General features: G+C 30.6%; 3 protein-coding genes and 2 long non-coding RNA genes across 5 annotated transcripts in view; 3 read left to right on the forward strand and 2 right to left on the reverse strand.

The window, feature by feature from the left end:
- The window catches only part of LOC119601738, a 513-nt gene extending 283 nt beyond the window's left edge, over positions 1 to 230 (forward strand). The window contains exon 2 of the long non-coding RNA XR_005231266.1: positions 32 to 230. This is a non-coding gene — a long non-coding RNA (uncharacterized LOC119601738). The remainder of the gene's footprint in view (positions 1 to 31) is intronic.
- Positions 231 to 3,691: 3,461 nt separating this feature from the next.
- Positions 3,692 to 4,058, reverse strand: LOC119601765. The gene is made up of 2 exons (XR_005231267.1): positions 3,924 to 4,058; positions 3,692 to 3,845 (listed from the first exon to the last, which is right to left on the reverse strand). It is a non-coding gene; the product is annotated as an uncharacterized LOC119601765 (long non-coding RNA).
- Positions 4,059 to 4,359: 301 nt separating this feature from the next.
- On the forward strand, positions 4,360 to 7,099 carry LOC119601732 (putative glycine-rich cell wall structural protein 1). Its single transcript, XM_037952867.1, has 2 exons — positions 4,360 to 4,471; positions 6,692 to 7,099. Exon 2 carries the CDS (start codon positions 6,745 to 6,747, stop codon positions 6,985 to 6,987), a length of 243 nt encoding a protein of 80 aa, XP_037808795.1. The 5' UTR covers positions 4,360 to 4,471; positions 6,692 to 6,744; the 3' UTR covers positions 6,988 to 7,099.
- A 4,623-nt stretch (positions 7,100 to 11,722) lies between these two features.
- LOC119601766 (glycine-rich RNA-binding protein 2, mitochondrial-like) lies at positions 11,723 to 12,166 on the reverse strand. Its single transcript, XM_037952909.1, has 2 exons — positions 11,975 to 12,166; positions 11,723 to 11,904 (listed from the first exon to the last, which is right to left on the reverse strand). Exons 1-2 carry the CDS (start codon positions 12,027 to 12,029, stop codon positions 11,795 to 11,797), a joined length of 165 nt encoding a protein of 54 aa, XP_037808837.1. The 5' UTR covers positions 12,030 to 12,166; the 3' UTR covers positions 11,723 to 11,794.
- Positions 12,167 to 15,680: 3,514 nt separating this feature from the next.
- Positions 15,681 to 16,166, forward strand: LOC119601756 (ctenidin-3-like). The gene is made up of 2 exons (XM_037952897.1): positions 15,681 to 15,789; positions 15,853 to 16,166. The coding sequence occupies exon 2, from the start codon at positions 15,911 to 15,913 to the stop codon at positions 16,106 to 16,108; it is 198 nt and encodes a 65-aa protein (XP_037808825.1). The 5' UTR covers positions 15,681 to 15,789; positions 15,853 to 15,910; the 3' UTR covers positions 16,109 to 16,166.
- The last annotated feature ends 3,902 nt before the right edge of the window (positions 16,167 to 20,068 follow it).

Consider the following 20,068-nt stretch of genomic DNA (forward strand, 5'->3'; position numbering starts at 1 on the left):
TTTTTACATTAAATGTTCTCTCATTTAACAGGAAACCCTAATCCTGAACCTCAACCCAATCCTCTACCATTAGGAGGTGGTGGTGGCGGAGGCGGCGGCGGTGGTGGCAAGTAAAGTCTCAGCATATCCTGCCATGATATGATAGTTATGATTGCTCGATTAAAAAAATAAAAAAAAATATATATAAAAAACTATTAATTTTTTTTACTCTGGAAAAATACGTAAAAAATCTACTCTTTGGCAAATATTTAAATGTTATTTAAAATTTCTGTCTGCGCAAACCTGTTCTCAGCTATGGTGAAAAAATTTGGATTTGTTAATCACCCGTTTCAAAATTCCAATTTCAGTTTTTTGAAACTTTATAAAATAAATTTTAAATTTTTGTGTGATTTCATGAGGTCAATAGATAAGTGAATAAGGGCCAATATTTAGGTGAAAGATTGGCGATTAAATTAAAATTAATCCTCGAAAGATGTTTTTGAGTACTCAATTAGTTAATATTGTTTGCAAGTTTAAGCGCCCAATGGAGGTGGTTTAACCTTAAGCACGAAATGCAAAAGTGTAAACAGCTGATGCAAAAAAATTAATAAAATTTTTATAAATATAAACATTAAAATGTTCTATTTATTGATTAGTATAAATTATGGACACTTCAAAATACATTTTTTTTGTTTTTAATTTAAGTTTTCATTAATTTTCATATTAAATTTATAATTGTCTTCTTCTTTTTTATAAAATATGCATTGTTTTGATAACAAACAGTGAAGTTTTCTGTTGTTTTGGATTGGAACACTGCGAAGTTTAATCTTGTACTCAAAAACATCAAAGGGGATTAACATAAGATTCAATTTATATTTAGATTAACTAATCTGATTATTAATTGGCATTTGATTACCATCTCAAAAACCCGCTATAAAACAGTAAAACAATCAATACGTCTTATAGTTTAAATATTAGAGAGGATGCGTTTTTAATATTAACTGTGGTCTATTTTCATAGAATTATGTCCAGACATTATAAAATATATTTGGTATTCATACGGGAAATCTTAACCCCTAATTGGAGGCAGAGATAAATAGTATTTACAATAAATAGAAATAGTATTACAATAAAGATTGTGAGAAACTACATCATCTACTCTATCATCTCTATCTAATCATCATCGATCTATCATCTATCTATCATCTATCTATCTATCTACTCTATATCTATCTATCTATAATCAATCTATCGATCATATCTATCACTCATCGACAAATCTATCTAATCTACGATCATCTATCTATATCTATCTATCATCTAATCTATCTATTCTAATCAAATCTATCTATCTATCTACTATCTATCTAGCAATCTATATATCTATCTATCTATCTATCTATCTATCTATCTATCTATCTATCTATCTATCTATCTATCTATCTATCTATCTATCTATCTATCTATCTATCTATCTATCTATCTATCTATCTATCTATCTATCTATCTATCTATCTATCTATCTATCTATCTATCTATCTATCTATCTATCTATCTATCTATCTATCTATCTATCTATCTATCTATCTATCTATCTATCTATCTATCTATCTATCTATCTATCTATCTATCTATCTATCTATCTATCTATCTATCTATCTATCTATCTATCTATCTATCTATCTATCTATCTATCTATCTATCTATCTATCTATCTATCTATCTATCTATATCTATCTATCTATCTATCTATCTATCTATCTATCTATCTATCTATCTATCTATCTATCTATCTATCTATCTATCTATCTATCTATCTATCTATCTATCTATCTATCTATCTATCTATCTATCTATCTATCTATCTATCTATCTATCTATCTATCTATCTATCTATCTATCTATCTATCTATCTATCTATCTATCTATCTATCTATCTATCTATCTATCTATCTATCTATCTATCTATCTATCTATCTATCTATCTATCTATCTCTCTATCTATCTATCTATCTATGTATCTATCTATCTATCTATCTATCTATCTATCTATCTATCTATCTATCTATCTATCTATCTATCTATCTATCTATCTATCTATCTATCTATCTATCTATCTATCTATCTATCTATCTATCTATCTATCTATCTATCTATCTATCTATCTACTACTATCTATCTATCTATCTATCTATCTATCTATCTATCTATCTATCTATCTATCTATCTATCTATCTATCTATCTATCTATCTATCTATCTATCTATCTATCTATCTATCTATCTATCTATCTATCTATCTATCTATCTATCTATCTATCTATCTATCTATCTATCTATCTATCTATCTATCTATCTATCTATCTATCTATCATCTATCTACTCTATCTATCTATCTATCTATCTATCTATCTATCTATCTATCTATCTATCTATCTATCTATCTATCTATCTATCTATCTATCTATCTATCTATCTATCTATCTATCTATCTCTATCTATCTATCTATCTATCTATCTATCTATCTATCTATCTATCTATCTATCTATCTATCTATCTATCTATCTATCTATCTATCTATCTATCTATCTACTATCTATCTATCTATCTATCTATCTATCTATCTACTATCTATCTATCTATCTATCTATCTATCTATCTTCTATCTATCTATCTATATCTATCTATCTATCTATCTATCTATCTATCTATCTATCTATCTATCTATCTATCTATCTATCTATCTATCTATCTATCTATCTATCTATCTATCTATCTGTCTAACAAAATTTGAGAACTACATTATATTGTTTAGTTTGTTGTCATAATATTAGGTCCATAATTCCACAGTTGTTAAAAATGACAAATAAATTTAAAAACGGTTTAGTATCATTGTTTATACTTCACATATTTCACACGATTTTTATCCAGTAATTTTTTGTCATAATATCACTGATCTAAAACATTTACGAAATAATTTTGACATGAAAAACAATAATTAGTAAAAAATGAATTAAAATTTCAGATTATTGGTTATCAAAAAGAATTTTTGCACGTGCCTATTTATTTTCGTTCATTATAATTCCATTAAACATTTTAATCTCAACCTTCGCATGGCTTGCGAAAAATACATTTACGATAAATACCTAATTAATTTGGAACGTAAAAGAATTTCCAAACAAAAAACGTAAGCAAATAAAATAAGTCGGGCATGCCCGACCACATGATACCCCACTGAAAAGTGATTTATAAGGATTATAAAGGAGGACGTGATTTATAAGGATTAGAAAATATTTTGAAAGGAGTTGGTTAGTTATCTGAAATGGACCTACATTAAAATTCCTTTCTACATTATTACCAAGCATTCTTCAATATTAAAATACCCCAAGTATCTTCCGATGGATGTTATTTCAGATATTACATCCCTCAAGAATACTTATTGTAATATTCTAAGGAGTTTCTGAACATTAGGCAATAATTCTTCTGATAGATTTTACTATTAAGGGGTTTCCAACAACATTTTCTATATAAAGAGGCACAAGAGGTGCTATAGCGAACTACTTATGTTTATTATCTGATTAATCTATTAAACCTAATCTAATCTGAAAATCCTGGATTTATCTTATAAATTAGGCCTATCAACTATATCAATATATTTAACTCCAAGGAACAAATTGTAATTCTAAGGATTTTTTGATTAAAAAAGTTTAAATATTTTTTATATAATCATTTATTTTTCTTAATACAAGGAAATCTGTCATGGGGTTTACAAATACAATTGGATTACTTGCCACCACCACCGCCGCCTCCGCCACCACCACCTCCCAAGGGTAGAGGATTTGGTTGAGGTTGAGGTTCAGGATTGCCTATTAAATAAAATGTTCAAAATATTAATTAATTTACATATGTTAACAATAATCCTTATTCTTAAAAAAAAAACTCACCCATAGCCAAAGCTATTAAGGCCAAGACAAAACCAAAGTAAGCGTACAATTTCATTATGTTAAATGATACTGAAATATTAAAGGAAACCAATATTTATACCAAAATTTTCAAACATTTTCAATATATAAAATAAAATAATAAAATTCTAAGAATTATTTTGTTTGGGTTTAACCCAAACATTTTATATTATCAACACCCTTCAAACACCATATTTGAACGTGATTTATTCTAAGAATTTGTTGAGAACTGTGCATATTAAATGATGCTTAATCTACAAAAAAAAACTAATCAATTGAAATGAAACTATATACAGAATTATTATAGTAAAATATTTACCCATGTTAGCAAATAATATTAAATCGGATTGTAAACGTGACTGACTTCAAAAAAAACTTAAAGATGAAGAAAATTAGAAAATTTGAAAAATTTAAAGTGAGTGCAATTTTTTTGTTGGAAAAAATAATTAGAGCTGCAACATATCAAAAGACTTGCAACAGGCCCAAGATATAGTGGGATAAGTGAAAATATGTTAAATCAGTGCTAAAAGGTAGGTTTAAAGGAAGGATGTATATACCATTAGAGCCGAAACAAATTAGGGGCTTATCAGGACTATTAAAAGCTTCTTTTACATGGAAAATAAAGCTGGAAAACCTTATATTGTGTTATGTAAAAGGAACCGGTTCTTATAAAATTTCCAATTAAGGTTCCAGAGGGAACTACGAACTAACTAACTAACTAACTAACTAACTAACTACCTAACTAACTAACTAACTACGAACTAACTAACTAACTAACTAACTACACTAACTAACTAAACTAACTAACTAACTACTAACTAACTAACTAACTACTAACTAACTAACGAACTAACTACTAACCTAACTAACTAACTACACTAACTAACTAACTAACTGAACTAACTAACTACTAACTAACTAACGAACTAACTAACTAACTACTAACTAACTACTAACTAACTAACTAACTAACTAACTAACTAACTAACTAACTAACTAACTAACTAACTAACTAACTAACTAACTAACTACTAACTACTAACTAACTAACTAACTAACTAACTACTACTAACTAACTAACTAACTAACTAACTACAACTAACTAACTACTAACTAACTAACTAACTAACTAACTAACTACTAACTAACTAACTAACTAACTAACTAACTAACTAACTAACTAACTAACTAACTAACTAACTAACTAACTAACTAACTAACTAACTAACTAACTACCTAACTACTACTAACTAACTAACTAACTAACTAACTAACTAACTAACTAACTAACTAACTAACTAACTAACTAACTAACTAACGACTAACTAACTAACTAATAACTAACTAACTACTAACTAACTAACTACTAACTATAACGAACTAACTAACTAACTAACTAACTAACTAACTAACTAACTAACTAACTAACTAACTAACTAACTAACTAACTAACTAACTAACTAACTAACTAACTAACTAACTACTAACTAACTAACTAACTAACTAACTAAACTACTAACTAACTAACTAACTAACTAACTAACTAACTAACTACTAACTAACTAACTACTAACTAACTAACTAACTAACTAACTAACTAACTAACTAACTAACTAACTAACTAACTAACTAACTAACTACTAACTAACTAACTACTAACTAACTAACTAACTAACTAACTAACTACTAACTAACTAACTAACTAACTAACTAACTAACTACTACTAACTAACTAACTAACTAACTAACTAACTAACTACTAACTAACTAACTAACTAACTAACTAACTAACTAACTACTAACTACTAACTAACTAACTAACTAACTAACTAACTACTACTAACTAACTAACTAACTAACTAACTAACTAACTACTACTAACTAACTAACTAACTAACTAACTAACTAACTAACTAACTAACTAACTAACTAACTAACTAACTAACTAGCGATAGTACGCATTGGGTACGCATTACGTCTACTGCCTGTGTTCAGTTTATCCAATATCCAATTGGTATAAAAACGCCAGTGCATCATAGCTGGGTTAAGGCCTCATTATAAACCTACGACTTTCCTATACAACCCTTAACATCGATATGGCTTTTTGTTTCTATCCTCAATTTGGTATTGAGATCGTCCTGTCAAAAAACAGGTCCCTTGTGAAAACAACGATTTTCCATCTCGTAGGTTTGAGACTTTAATCTACTTGGTGAAGCCCAGCCGAAAGCTTAAATGTATCTTTTCCCCTTAAAATATTACTTAACAGACTGGTCAAAATCTGTCAAACATTAATGTCTCGTGGTTACCCAGAGTAATGCCAATAAATTTCCTCCGGTATACGATGATATATATGACATATCTCTCTGAGTGTTATATCGTATAAATATCTCTAATTAGACTATTAATTGATTATAGATTAAACATTATATTTCAACTGTTGGAGGAGATTGGATAGTAAATTGTTAAATCAATTCTTTTAAATATTGTATTCTAAAAGGGGCGTAAAAGGAATTATACAAAAAAAATAACAATTTAATCAAATCATGCCCAATGTAGCTCAATTCCTTTCTAAATGATTACAATTGCTACAATGATAGCACAGACCCCTCACGGCTTTCGCCATAAACTTAAATCAAATTTGCAAATCTATTTTTTTACAAATTATTTTGATTATCTGTAAAAAATTATAAATAAACAAACAATAATAAGATTTATTTATTTACAAAACACCTTTCAACTTTTCAACACAGAAAATATAAATAGAGCTGATTTTGCATATTCGAAAATAGTCGAAAGTGTTAAAATGAAAGCGTTGCTCTATCTGGGATTTTTACTGCTCTGCAGTTTGATTTGCAGAGCTCAATATAGTTCTGGCGGCGGAGGTGGAGGAGGCGGTGGTGGTCCCGAAGGAGGATATGGCTATGGCGGTGTAGGACCAAATGGTCCCTATGGTGGTGCTGGTGGTAATGGCGGCTATGGTTATGGTACATCAGATGGTCGTAGAGGCAGCGGTTCAAGTGGCAATGGTTATGGTTACAGTTATTAAGTGTGACAACTAAACAAGTAAAAAAAGATTTTAAATGTTTTATGTATGTATTTATAAAAAGTTTATTAATTTAAGAATATTTGTATTTTAAATAAATGGTATTAAAAAAAATCGTGGCTGAGTATACAATTAATTAGTAATGAAGTTAATTAAAACAACAATTTATAAAGTTATTTACAAAGTCTAACGGATTTTCTACATCAGATATAACAATTAACAATAAAATAGAACGATTCTTATAGAATTTGGAGGATTTTATTCACTTAAAACTTATTGAAAACTGGCTTATCATCATCAAGTCCGCAAAGATCGTTAAAGTAATTTTCTTATGGACCGATCCTCAATACATTTGGTATAGAGAGTTTTTAACTCGTATAAAAAATATGTGTGTCGAATTTCATCGCTTTTCTGTATTCTGTATTTTTAGGCCAGTAATGATCGTTTAGGTAATTTTTTGAAGGGCACCTTATATGGGGAATAGGGTCAACTATGGACCGATCCACATAAAGTTTGACAGAGAGATTTTGGCTTCATTGAAACTTATGTGTGTCGAATTTCATCACTATACTCGTATTTTTAAGCCAGTAATGAGCGTTAAAGTCATATTCTGAAGGGGACCTTATATGGGGGGTAGGGTCAATTATGGACCGATCAACATAAAATTTGGTAGAGAAGTTTTTGATCATAAGAGACTTACTTATGTCAAATTTCATTGTTATACTAGTATTTTTAAGTCAGTAATGAGCGTTAAACAAATTTTCTGAAGAGGGCCTTATATGGGGGGTAGGGTCAATTATTGACCGATCAACATAAAATTTGGTAGGGAGATATTGGATCATATGAAACTTATTTATGTCGAATTTCATCGCTATATTTGTACTTTTGAAACAGATATGCTCATTAAAGCTGTTTTTCGGGGGTCCACTTGTATGGGGGCTATCCGAAAACGTGGACCGATATTGCACATTTTCAATATCAAACAAAGCTTACCTATAGAGAATATTTGTGGAAGATTTCAATCATCTATCTCGTTCGTTCGGACTCTACGTGCTTTCAACAGACAGACGGACGGACAGAGATGGCTAGATCGTCTTAGAATTTAATAAGGACCCAGAATATATATACTTTTGTGGGTTTATGACCAATATTTCGATGTGCTACAAACGGAATGACAAAATCAATATACCCCCCATCTTTTTTGATGTTGGGTATAATTATTTAAAAAAAAAAAATTAAATTAAAATAAAATTGGAAACAATGAAGAAATAGCTATCTGAACAATTTTTGCTAGGACCAATAGGTGAAAAGTTACACTCATTTGAATAAAACCCTGTATGACCTAAATGTCCAACTTTGATCCCCTCTAAGTCCGGCAGTTCTTGACCGATGTGTGACCGAGCTGTGTCTGGCTTACTATCCAATAGTACTAACCTTGGTGCAAATCGGAAAACATCGACTTTAAGGGTTGGGTCACTTGACACGAAATTGCCCCCTATAAGGTCCCATTCAGAAAATATTATTAACACTTTTTACTTAGCGATGAAATTCGACATAAACAAGTCTATACATGAGAATCGAAGCATAATTCACCCTAAACCTATATGATGTCCTCTTCAGAAAATTACCTTAACGCTCATAAATAGCTATAAAATTAAATTCTACACAAAAAAGATTTTAGGAACGGAAACTTTTATGAGGAGTTTAGAGCTAATAAATCATTCCATAAGTTTAACATTACGATAGAATTACGGTAGAATTGAAAAATAATTACTTCTTTAAATTCAGGAGATCTTGATCTACAATTCATGCAATCCCTTGTTGAAGGCCCTATTCCGAAAAAACGATATTTGATTTACGATTTTTAAGTTTTATACCAACAGCTGCTAATTGCAAACATTAATTGAATTTCTTGCATCATTGATAAAAATAGTAAACTTTTTGGATATTTAATGGTCATCAATGCTAGGGAAACCCATATTCGACATTCGTAGGAAAATGTTTATGTTTATTCTAGAATTTTACATTAAATACCGTGACATATTTATAAATGAATGTAAACATTCTCAATTGTCATTAATTCTTTAAAATTTATTTTTTTGTCTTCTCCAAAATGTTGTTAATTATAGATAGCGGAGTCGATTTAGGCGTGTCCTTCTGTCCGTCTGTCTGTGTGTATGTTGAAATCAGTTTTCAGAAGACCCCAGATATCTGAGAGATCCGAATTTTCAATAATTCTATCGGAAATACGGTCGAATAGAACGCTATTTAAAATCAGCCCAATCGGCCCATAAATAACGAAGATATGAGTAAAAATCCGAGACCACCTCTGAAAATTTCATCAAAAATTTACTTTTTTGTGCCAGAGCACAAAAAAGGGGACTTTTTGGTACTTTTTCTTTCTACAAAAGGTACTTTTTGAATTTTCTATAATATTGAACCTAGAAACATGAAATTAAGTATGTAGAGCCTTAACTAGGTAAGAACCTATAAAAGGGGACTTTTTGGTACTTTTTCGTTTTACAAAAGGTACATTTTGAAATTTCTATAATATTGAACCTAGAAACATGAAATTAAGTATGTAGAGCCCGGATTAGGCCAAAACACATAAAAGGGCCTTTTTGGTACTTTTCGTTCTACAAAAGGTACTTTTTGAATTTTCTATAATACTGAACCTAGAAACATGAAATTTTGCATGTAGGGCTTTGACTAGGTAAGAACCTATAAAAGGGGACTTTTTGATACTTTTTCGTTCTACAAAAGGTACTTTTTTAATTTTCTATAATATTGAACCTAGAAACATGAAATTAAGTATGTTGAGCCCGAATTAGGTCAGAACAAATAAAAGGGGACTTTTTGGTACTTTTTCGTTCTACAAAAGGTACTTTTTGAATTTTCTATAATATTGAACCTAGAAACATGAAATTTAGCATGTAGGTCCTTAACTAGGTAAGAGCCTATAAAAGGGGACTTTTTGGTACTTTTTCGTTTTACAAAAGGTACATTTTGAAATTTCTATAATATTGAACCTAGAAATATGAAATTACGCATGAAGAGCACGGATTAAGTTAGAACGTATAAAATGGGATACAATTGGTATTTTTTGATTTTTTTGTAATAAAATTCGTACTGACTGTTTTTTAACACATCATGGTGAAGGGTATATAAGATTCGGCACAGCCGAATATAGTACTCTTACTTGTTGAAACATATTTTCGTATTTAATTATAATTCTGAAAATATAAAAACATCCCCGACTACTTAGTAAAATCCAAAAAATAAATTCTTAAGGAAAATTTCACTCAATTTACACAAACGATTCCGAATTTAAATACTACTATATCAAGCTTTGACGCCCTTTCCGATTCCAATCAGTCAAATTCTAATTGCTAGTGACTTCAAGGTTTACAACTTCAAAAGGTCAATATGTTGACATAATCGCAGTCCCAACCACCTTAAAGAAGAAGTGAACCAACACATATCTCATGTGTTGCAAAGCACCAAAATAACACCCTCGATCTCTTTCTCACTTCGCACCCTGGTAAGATGAAGTTAAAGTTGGAAATAAAGATCACTACACCATATCCGACTCCTTTTCGCTCTCTTAACTCCGAAATGTTTCACAAACAGCTACGAAACGTTCAATACTTATTTACGAAAAGGCCCGTTGGATCGAGCTCAACTCTTTTTCATTCCAAATGGAAACTATGTTTCATCGATAATAATGTCTATGGCACGGAGGAAATTTCTGAAAATAAATTTAAGTTATAAATGAAAACAAAGAAATCGTCGATTAGACCTAGTGTAATCAGAAGTACAGACTTGCAAACGGTTCCAGAAAGGAAGCTTATAGAATATGGCGTAATAATATCAACATAAACAAGTCTCTTGGGCCAGATCATATACCGGTACTGGTCCTGAAGCTGTGCTCTCCAACGCTAGCTGGTCCATTAGCCAATCTATTTATCGTTCTGTACCAATCTGGCAAATATCCTGTATGCTGGAAGGTTGCTAATATAACGCCAATTTATAAAATGGGAGACGCTAACAACCTTGAGAATTACCGACCAATTGTAATATATTCTGCACTTTCCAATGTCATCTTGTCAAGTATTTACAGACCGACAGTAGGGCTCTCGTAGAGGAAGATCTATTTGGGACTTACATATTAGCCTTCTTATCGGATAAATGAGGTCTCTCCATTCACCATTTTGGCGAATGTAAAGTGATGACGTTCGATGGAGTGTAGCATGGTGTTATCATTTCTCTCGATTTCTCAGAGATCGAACTATACGAGTTGTTATAGATGAGATCAAACGTGTTCAAAATGAATTCCGAAAACCCGTAAGGTTCCGTTCCTTCCACTAACCTGTTTCTTATTTTCATAAATAACCTTTTTTAAATTTCTAACCCTATCTACGGTTCGCCGATAAGTAAATATTATGGAATCAGAAACAGTTAAGCTTCTAGGCAAGAGAATAAAGTGCAAATGGAAAACAACTCTCTTATAATTGGGGGTAGACCTTCAAAATCTATTTAGAAGCTACTCGAAGGTCCGTCATAGGTGAGAGTAGGAAATTCAACTTTATTGATTCATTAGAGCATATTCACAATGTGGGATACCTTTCACTATTCAAACTAGGTAATAAAATGTCCAGTAATTGTTGCATTAGTTTTGACCCATGTCCGTCCGATTGTTGGTTGTCCAATATAAAAAACATTAATACATACACGATTCTTTTAGCATTTCAATATTTTATTTTTAAACATTAAGTAAATCTTTAAACATGAGTTAGATTGGGGTAAAAATTTACTTTCCACCACCACCGCCTCCGCCGCCACCACCACCTCCGTAGAAACCACCACCACCGCCGCCTCCTCCGCCACCACCTAAAGGTTTAGGATTAGGATTCGGATTGCCTATTTAAGAAATATTATTTATTAATTTTATCAACTACAAAGTGAATATATTTATAACTTCTACACTTACCCAAAGCCACAGCAATTAGGGCCAAAACCAAAGCGAATAAGGCGTAGAATTTCATATTGCAGATGTAAAGATCACAATGATGAAGTTTACAATTTTGTTACTAGTATTTATACTGAGATCTTAAAATATTTAAATTTTAATAAAAATCAATAACAACTGTATTCCAAGAATGTTTGTACTAGTTAAATGAAGCTGAAAGTAAAACTGTATTTATACTGTAGATTAAAGAAAGGGGATTTTTATTTGCCACTTTCAGTGGAATTGGATATCATATGATTATGTTTTATTGTTTGTATTGGATTGTAATTAATATTCTAATCAGATAAACTGCAATGAAAATTAATTTTCAAAAATTCGAATCCTAAAGTAGAATATCTTTCTTATTTATGGACTGATCTTGCTGACTTTCAATAACAAACTTCTCGATATACTTTCGATAAAATTATTGAAGATATAGATCCCGAAGATATCAGCGGTCTTCAGAGGATTTATTTCAACAAACACATGTACAGATAGACGAACTTATAAAGCCAAAGAAGTTTAAAGTCAACTATCTTGTACGAAAAAAGTCAAATTTTGCTAAGAAAAGTCGCAAAAAGTCAAAGAGACTATAGACTAGAATATAGACTATACTATGGACTAAACTATAGCCAAGACTATAGGCTAAACTAAAGACTAGACTATAGACTAGACTATATACTAGACTATAGACCAGACTATAGACTAGATTATAGACTATAGACTTGACTATAGGATAGACTATAGGCTAGACTATTGACTAGACTATAGACTAGACTAAAGACTAGATTATAGACTAGACTATAGACTAGACTATAGTATAGACTATAGACTAGACTATTGACTAGACTATAGACTATACTATAGTCTAGACTGTAGACTGGACTATAGACAAGTCTATAGGCTGGAATATAGGCTACTATATAGACCAGGCTATAGGCTAGACTTTAGACTATAGTCTAGACCATGGACTATAGAGTAGCCTATAGTCTAGTCTATAGTCTAGTCTATAGTCTAGTCTATAGTCTAGTCTATAGTCTAGTCTATAGTCTAGTCTATAGTCTAGTCTATAGTCTAGTCTATAGTCTAGTCTATAGTCTAGTCTATAGTCTAGTCTATAGTCTAGTCTATAGTCTAGTCTATAGTCTAGTCTATAGTCTAGTCTATAGTCTAGTCTATAGTCTAGTCTATAGTCTAGTCTATAGTCTAGTCTATAGTCTAGTCTATAGTCTAGTCTATAGTCTAGTCTATAGTCTAGTCTATAGTCTAGTCTATAGTCTAGTCTATAGTCTAGTCTATAGTCTAGTCTATAGTCTAGTCTATAGTCTAGTCTATAGTCTAGTCTATAGTCTAGTCTATAGTCTAGTCTATAGTCTAGTCTATAGTCTAGTCTATAGTCTAGTCTATAGTCTAGTCTATAGTCTAGTCTATAGTCTAGTCTATAGTCTAGTCTAGTCTAGTCTATAGTCTAGTCTATAGTCTAGTCTATAGTCTAGTCTATAGTCTAGTCTATAGTCTAGTCTATAGTCTAGTCTATAGTCTAGTCTATAGTCTAGTCTATAGTCTAGTCTATAGTCTAGTCTATAGTCTATAGTCTAGTCTATAGTCTAGTCTATAGTCTAGTCTATAGTCTAGTCTATAGTCTAGTCTATAGTCTAGTCTATAGTCTAGTCTATAGTCTAGTCTATAGTCTAGTCTATAGTCTAGTCTATAGTCTAGTCTATAGTCTAGTCTATAGTCTAGTCTATAGTCTAGTCTATAGTCTAGTCTATAGTCTAGTCTATAGTCTAGTCTATAGTCTAGTCTATAGTCTAGTCTATAGTCTAGTCTATAGTCTAGTCTAGTCTATAGTCTACTCTATAGTCTAGTCTATAGTCTAGTCTATAGTCTAGTCTATAGTCTAGTCTATAGTCTAGTCTATAGTCTAGTCTATAGTCTAGTCTATAGTCTAGTCTATAGTCTAGTCTATAGTCTAGTCTATAGTCTAGTCTATAGTCTAGTCTATAGTCTAGTCTATAGTCTAGTCTATAGTCTAGTCTATAGTCTAGTCTATTGTCTAGTCTATAGTCTAGTCTATAGTCTAGTCTATAGTCTAGTCTATAGTCTAGTCTATAGTCTAGTCTATAGTCAAGTCTATAGTCTAGTCTAGTCTATAGTCTAGTCTATAGTCTATTCTACAGTCTAGTCTATAGTCTAGTCTATAGTCTAGTCTATAGTCTAGTCTATAGTCTAGTCTATAGTCTAGTCTATAGTCTAGTCTATAGTCTAGTCTATAGTCTAGTCTATAGTCTAGTCTATAGTCTAGTCTATAGTCTAGTCTAGTCTATAGTCTAGTCTATAGTCTAGTCTATAGTCTAGTCTATAGTCTAGTCTATAGTCTAGTCTATAGTCTATTCTATAGTCTAGTCTATAGTCTAGTCTATAGTCTAGTCTATAGTCTAGTCTATAGTCTAGTCTATAGTCTAGTCTATAGTCTAGTCTATAGTCTAGTCTACAGTCTAGTCTATAGTCTAGTCTATAGTCTAGTCTATAGTCTAGTCTATAGTCTAGTCTATAGTCTAGTCTATAGTCTAGTCTATAGTCTAGTCTAGTCTATAGTCTAATCTATAGTCTAGTCTATAGTCTAGTCTATAGTCTAGTTTAGTCTATAGTCTAGTCTATAGTCTAGTCTATAGTCTAGTCTATAGTCTAGTCTATAGTCTAGTCTATAGTCTAGTCTATAGTCTAGTCTATAGTCTAGTCTATAGTCTAGTCTATAGTCTAGTCTATAGTCTAGTCTACAGTCTAGTCTATAGTCTAGTCTATAGTCTAGTCTATGGTCTAGTCTATAATCTAGTCTATAGTCTAGTCTATAGTCTAGTCTATAGTCTAGTCTATAGTCTAGTCTATAGTCTAGTCTATAGTCTAGTCTATAGTCTAGTCTATAGTCTAGTCTATAGTCTAGTCTATAGTCTAGTCTATAGTCTAGTCTATAGTCTAGTCTATAGTCTAGTCTATAGTCTAGTCTATAGTCTAGTCTATAGTCTAGTCTATAGTCTAGTCTATAGTCTAGTCTATAGTCTAGTCTATAGTCTAGTCTATAGTAGTTAGTCTAGTTAGTCTATATCTAGTCTATAGTCTCTTTGACTGTTTGCGACTTTTCTTTGCAAAATTCGATAGAATAGACTACAAACTAGACTATAGACTAGACTATAGACAAGGCTATAGACTAGACTATAGACTAGAATATAAGCTAGACTATAGACTGGACTATAGACTAGAATATAGACTAGACTATAGACTAGACTATAAACTAGACTATGGACTAGACTATAGACTACACTATAGACTAGACTATATGGGTAGAACATCTTCCAGCATTTCCAGAGCCTTGATTTACGTAGTGCTCATGGCACCACAGTTTATTAGAGAGGATCCTATTTAAGAATAAGTAGTACACAAAAACAAAGGCAAATCTGATAAATTATAGTTTCAAGGTCGCATTACAAGGACCCAATGAGTTTTATTATTGTAGCAAGTGTTTCAAAATTAAATATTTCATCAACAAAAGTTTAGCTTAGCAGACATATTGTTGAGAAAACTTAATAATGTATAATATATGTATGTATGTATGTAAATTCAGAAAAATACTTTGAAATATACAAATTAAATGTGATTGAAATGTAAGCAACACTTTAATATTGATAACCTACCTACCATGGGAAAAATCTATTTGCGTTTTAATTAAAATTTTCACTAGAATTTTAAAAATAATATTAAAAGTACATTATTAATACTAGAAGTAGTAACAATAACAAGTAATAAAAAAATTATATTAACATATTTACAACTTAGGCAATCAATATTCAATTTACTTCTAGATAAGAGTATATAAAGCTTAGAACTTGCAGTTGGGTACTTCAAAGACAAAGCTTCACTATGAAAAATTTGTTAGTTCTGTGTCTGCTGTTGATCAGCTGTTTATTATGTAGTGCCCAATATGGCGGCGGTGGAGGTCCTATTGGTGGTGGTGGAGGCGGTTCATATGGTGGTGGCGGTGGTCCCAATGGTGGAGGCGGTGGCGGTCCATATGGTGGAGGTGGTGGCGGAGGAGGAGGTGGTCCTTATGGCCGTTAATATGTTTAAAGATTGTTAAAATGAAATTGTTTTAAATAAAATGTTTATAAAAAGAAAATTATTGTATTGTTTTATTAAAATGTGATAATGCAGTCTGATAAAACAGATGTGTTTATAATATAAAAAAATAACTGTTTCCGATGTTATATACATATATCTATAATGCATCAGATCTTAACAAAATATCAGAAATATGCAAATGTTTTCGCTGATGAAATTTTAGTGTTTCATGACTTTAGTAAGTTGTGGATCCCTAGTTCCTTTCAAAAGCCCCCTTTGAAAAATACCTACTAAGCCAATAAATCGCTTTACATCCTTCAAATTCGCGGCTCTGAATGACTAGAGTTTAACCAAGATAAAATGAAGAGGAGGACCATTAATTCTCATCTCATATGAACTTTGTTGTAGTTTTAAGCTCACTACCAAAATTGTCGCTTGATGGTATGGAGCTCCTTTTGGTGAACTTTTTTAAGAATTTCTAACACCTCGAAGTCGTGATGTTCGAAATAACCATGACGATAACCATGATGGCTATACCCCATTCAAAGGAATCTTAAGTCAGAGTACTGTGAATAAGTGAAGCACGGTAAAGTTAAATCTCAGAACTTATTGTATTGTAAGAAAGCTTTAACCGAATACTTTCATAGAGGTGAACTTTGCATCATATGGGTAACAGGCCACTCGGGAGCAGTCGGCAACGTAAGAGTGAATTTACTTGCATTAAAGGGAAAGGAAGCTTGAGGTAGTTAACTTTACGACACAACTAGGATCGAATTCAAAATATGGACGAGGGAATTCTATAAAGCTTATTGGAACAATGAAACGGTAGGTAGAACCACAAAGGCCCTAACGTGAGCCTCCTCAAAATGAGGACCTATTTTAAATGATCACACATCATTACGGGCACAATTATAGAAAATTCTCTGGAGCACTTTATTTGTCATTGTTAGCCTTTCACGAAATTAGATCCAAATAATTTGGGAGTGATATTGCAAAAGTTGTTAAGATGAGAAAATTCGGCAAAACACATTCTATAAGAGCATCACGCTCTTCAAGAGAGAAGGCTAATAAAGTTGATTCCACCCCTTTTCAGGACATTGAATGTCTCTGGGGTGATTCGTGAACCTAAACTAAAACAATTATTTTAACTTTTTATGTCTAACTCAAGTAATATATTTTAACTTTTAGTACTCTTAAATATAATTTAAATTAATTGGCCTGTCTGTCAATGTGTTAATTTACAGTAAAAATTATTACCATTTAAAATTATAATAATTAATTAGAATTTAAATAGTGAAAACCTTTATTATTTACTATTAACTACTTGTAAAACCTAAAGAAGGTCTCCCAGGGGAAACATTTGTTCCGATTGTTGTTGAGGAATCTTTCACTAAGATTAGTTTAAAGCATGTTAACATATCCATATCATCTGGATTGTACTGGATTGATACAAGGAAGTCTCTGTCAATAATTCTAATTAAGGCACACATCGGCAGAGCGTAAAATTTTCTTTCCACACTAACACTACTTCACTTTGTGTTTTTGCATTCCATGCACTGAAAGAAAAGTTTGTAAAATTTTTTAGTGTTTTTGGTGTAGTGACTTCACTACTTTACAGTGTACTGTATTATAAATAACAAAAAAACATTAAAATTTCTGGATTTTTTTATGAATAGGATTGGAAAAAATTAAAAAACGATCTATTATTTTTGAACATTGCTCTCGGAAATGCATTTATTTGCAACTTTAGATACAAAATGAATCTTAATATATACTCCATGTAAAAAAAGTAAAGTAATAATGGAAGTTTTTAAAAAAAATTAAACAAATAATGGATCGTTAGGTGTATAAAAATATCCTCCAAGAACTTTTGCGCTCATATACAGTGCTATAAATGTCAATTAATTGAAAATATTTACAGGATAATGTTGTAAATAAGCTTGCATATCAAGAATTAACATAGTAGCGGGTATTTGATTAGGAGGAGTTTATGTCGTTGATTCACCTTTATTAAAATTTCCATTATTTTTTACAATTACTCAGAAAAAAAATTCTTCAAATCAATTTTTTTACGTATTTAATGATAATTTTTCTTGAGATATTTTAAAATTAAAATAAATATTAAATATCAAACAGTCTCATATGCAAAAATAACTTTCGTCAAACAAGAATTTATCTTTATGTTTAACAACAGAGATTTCTCTATGTGTAACTCCATCAAAAATCTTCCAAGCTCTCATTCTCTTAGTTTGGAAGTTACGTACGTGTGTTGGAAAATAAACCAGAGAGCTCAATTGAGAGCTCGCTGCGCTTGTATGAATTAAGGTAACAAAGAAATTATAAAGTTTGGTCGTAGAAACTTATAAAATATGGTGAGAAAAATATTGAAACCATCAGCTCTACTTTACTTTTTCTAATTATAATTTTATTAGAAATTTTATAATTTTTAATAACAATAATTGTTTTCATATTAATACGGTTTAAAAAATTTCCCAAGCTAACATTTGATCTACATATATTATCTATACGATCAATTTAAATAAATTAAGAATAAATTCTTTCTAAAAGTATAAAAGCCGCACATTTTCTAGTCCTATTTAGTAAGAAACTTAAGAAAATTAAGCTGAAACAATGAAATTCCTGTACATTTTCTATTTTCTCCTAATAGGAGCTTTAATCTGCAAGGCTGCAGATGGTAAAGGTGATAGTAATGAAGGTGGAGACGCAGAAGCTGCACCCTCAAATGGTCGTAGGTGGGGAATAACGAGGACATCCCATAGAAGCAGATCAAGATCGTGGCAGAGAAATTCTGATACACAAATTTCAATATTTTCGTGATAATTTTAATTTTTGAAACATAAATATATTTATCCACAATTTAAATTGAGAAAGTTTTAGTATGTTATTTTTTTAATAAAGTGAATGTGTTAAATTGAGAAAGTTTTAATAACTAACTAACTAACTAACTAACTAACTAACTAACTAACTAACTAACTAACTAACTAACTAACTAACTAACTAACTAACTAACTAACTAACTAACTACTAACTAACTACTAACTAACTAACTAACTAACTAACTAACTAACTAACTAACTAACTAACTAACTAACTAACTAACTAACTAACTAACTACTAACTAACTAACTAACTAACTAACTAACTAACTAACTAACTAACTAACTAACTAACTAACTAACTAACTAACTAACTAACTAACTAACTAACTAACTAACTAACTAACTAACTAACTAACTAACTAACTAACTAACTAACTAACTAACTAACTAACTAACTAACTAACTACTAACTAACTACTAACTAACTAACTAACTAACTAACTACTAACTAACTAACTAACTAACTACTAACTAACTAACTAACTAACTAACTAACTAACTAACTAACTAACTACTAACTAACTAACTAACTAACTAACTAACTAACTAACTAACTAACTAACTAACTAACTACTAACTAACTAACTAACTAACTAACTAACTAACTAACTAACTAACTAACTAACTAACTAACTAACTAACTAACTAACTAACTAACTAACTAACTAACTAACTAACTAACTAACTACTAACTAACTAACTAACTAACTAACTAACTAACTACTAACTAACTAACTAACTAACTAACTAACTAACTAACTAACTACTAACTAACTAACTAACTAACTAACTAACTAACTAACTAACTAACTAACTAACTAACTAACTAACTAACTAACTACTAACTAACTAACTAACTAACTAACTAACTAACTAACTAACAACTAACTAACTAACTACTAACTAACTCACTAACTAACTAACTAACTAACTAACTAACTAACTAACTAACTAACTACTAACTAACTAACTAACTAACTAACTAACTACTCACTAACTAACTAACTAACTAACTAACTAACTAACTAACTAACTAACTAACTAACTAACTAACTAACTA

The sequence above is a fragment of the Lucilia sericata genome, unplaced genomic scaffold (genome assembly GCF_015586225.1).
Source record: "Lucilia sericata isolate MDLA Ls3-8-SP2 unplaced genomic scaffold, ASM1558622v1 Contig000187F_arrow, whole genome shotgun sequence".
Classification (NCBI taxonomy): domain Eukaryota; kingdom Metazoa; phylum Arthropoda; class Insecta; order Diptera; family Calliphoridae; genus Lucilia; species Lucilia sericata.

Bases quoted from the DNA above. Each gene is read 5' to 3' on its own strand.
- LOC119601732 (XM_037952867.1), top strand. From the start codon at position 6,745: ATGAAAGCGTTGCTCTATCTGGGATTTTTACTGCTCTGCAGTTTGATT.
- LOC119601756 (XM_037952897.1), top strand. From the start codon at position 15,911: ATGAAAAATTTGTTAGTTCTGTGTCTGCTGTTGATCAGCTGTTTATTA.
- LOC119601766 (XM_037952909.1), bottom strand. From the start codon at position 12,029: ATGAAATTCTACGCCTTATTCGCTTTGGTTTTGGCCCTAATTGCTGTG. The intron at 11,905-11,974 runs GTAAGTGTAGAA...TTTCTTAAATAG, and splicing joins CCTAATTGCTGTGGCTTTGG to GCAATCCGAATCCTAATCCT.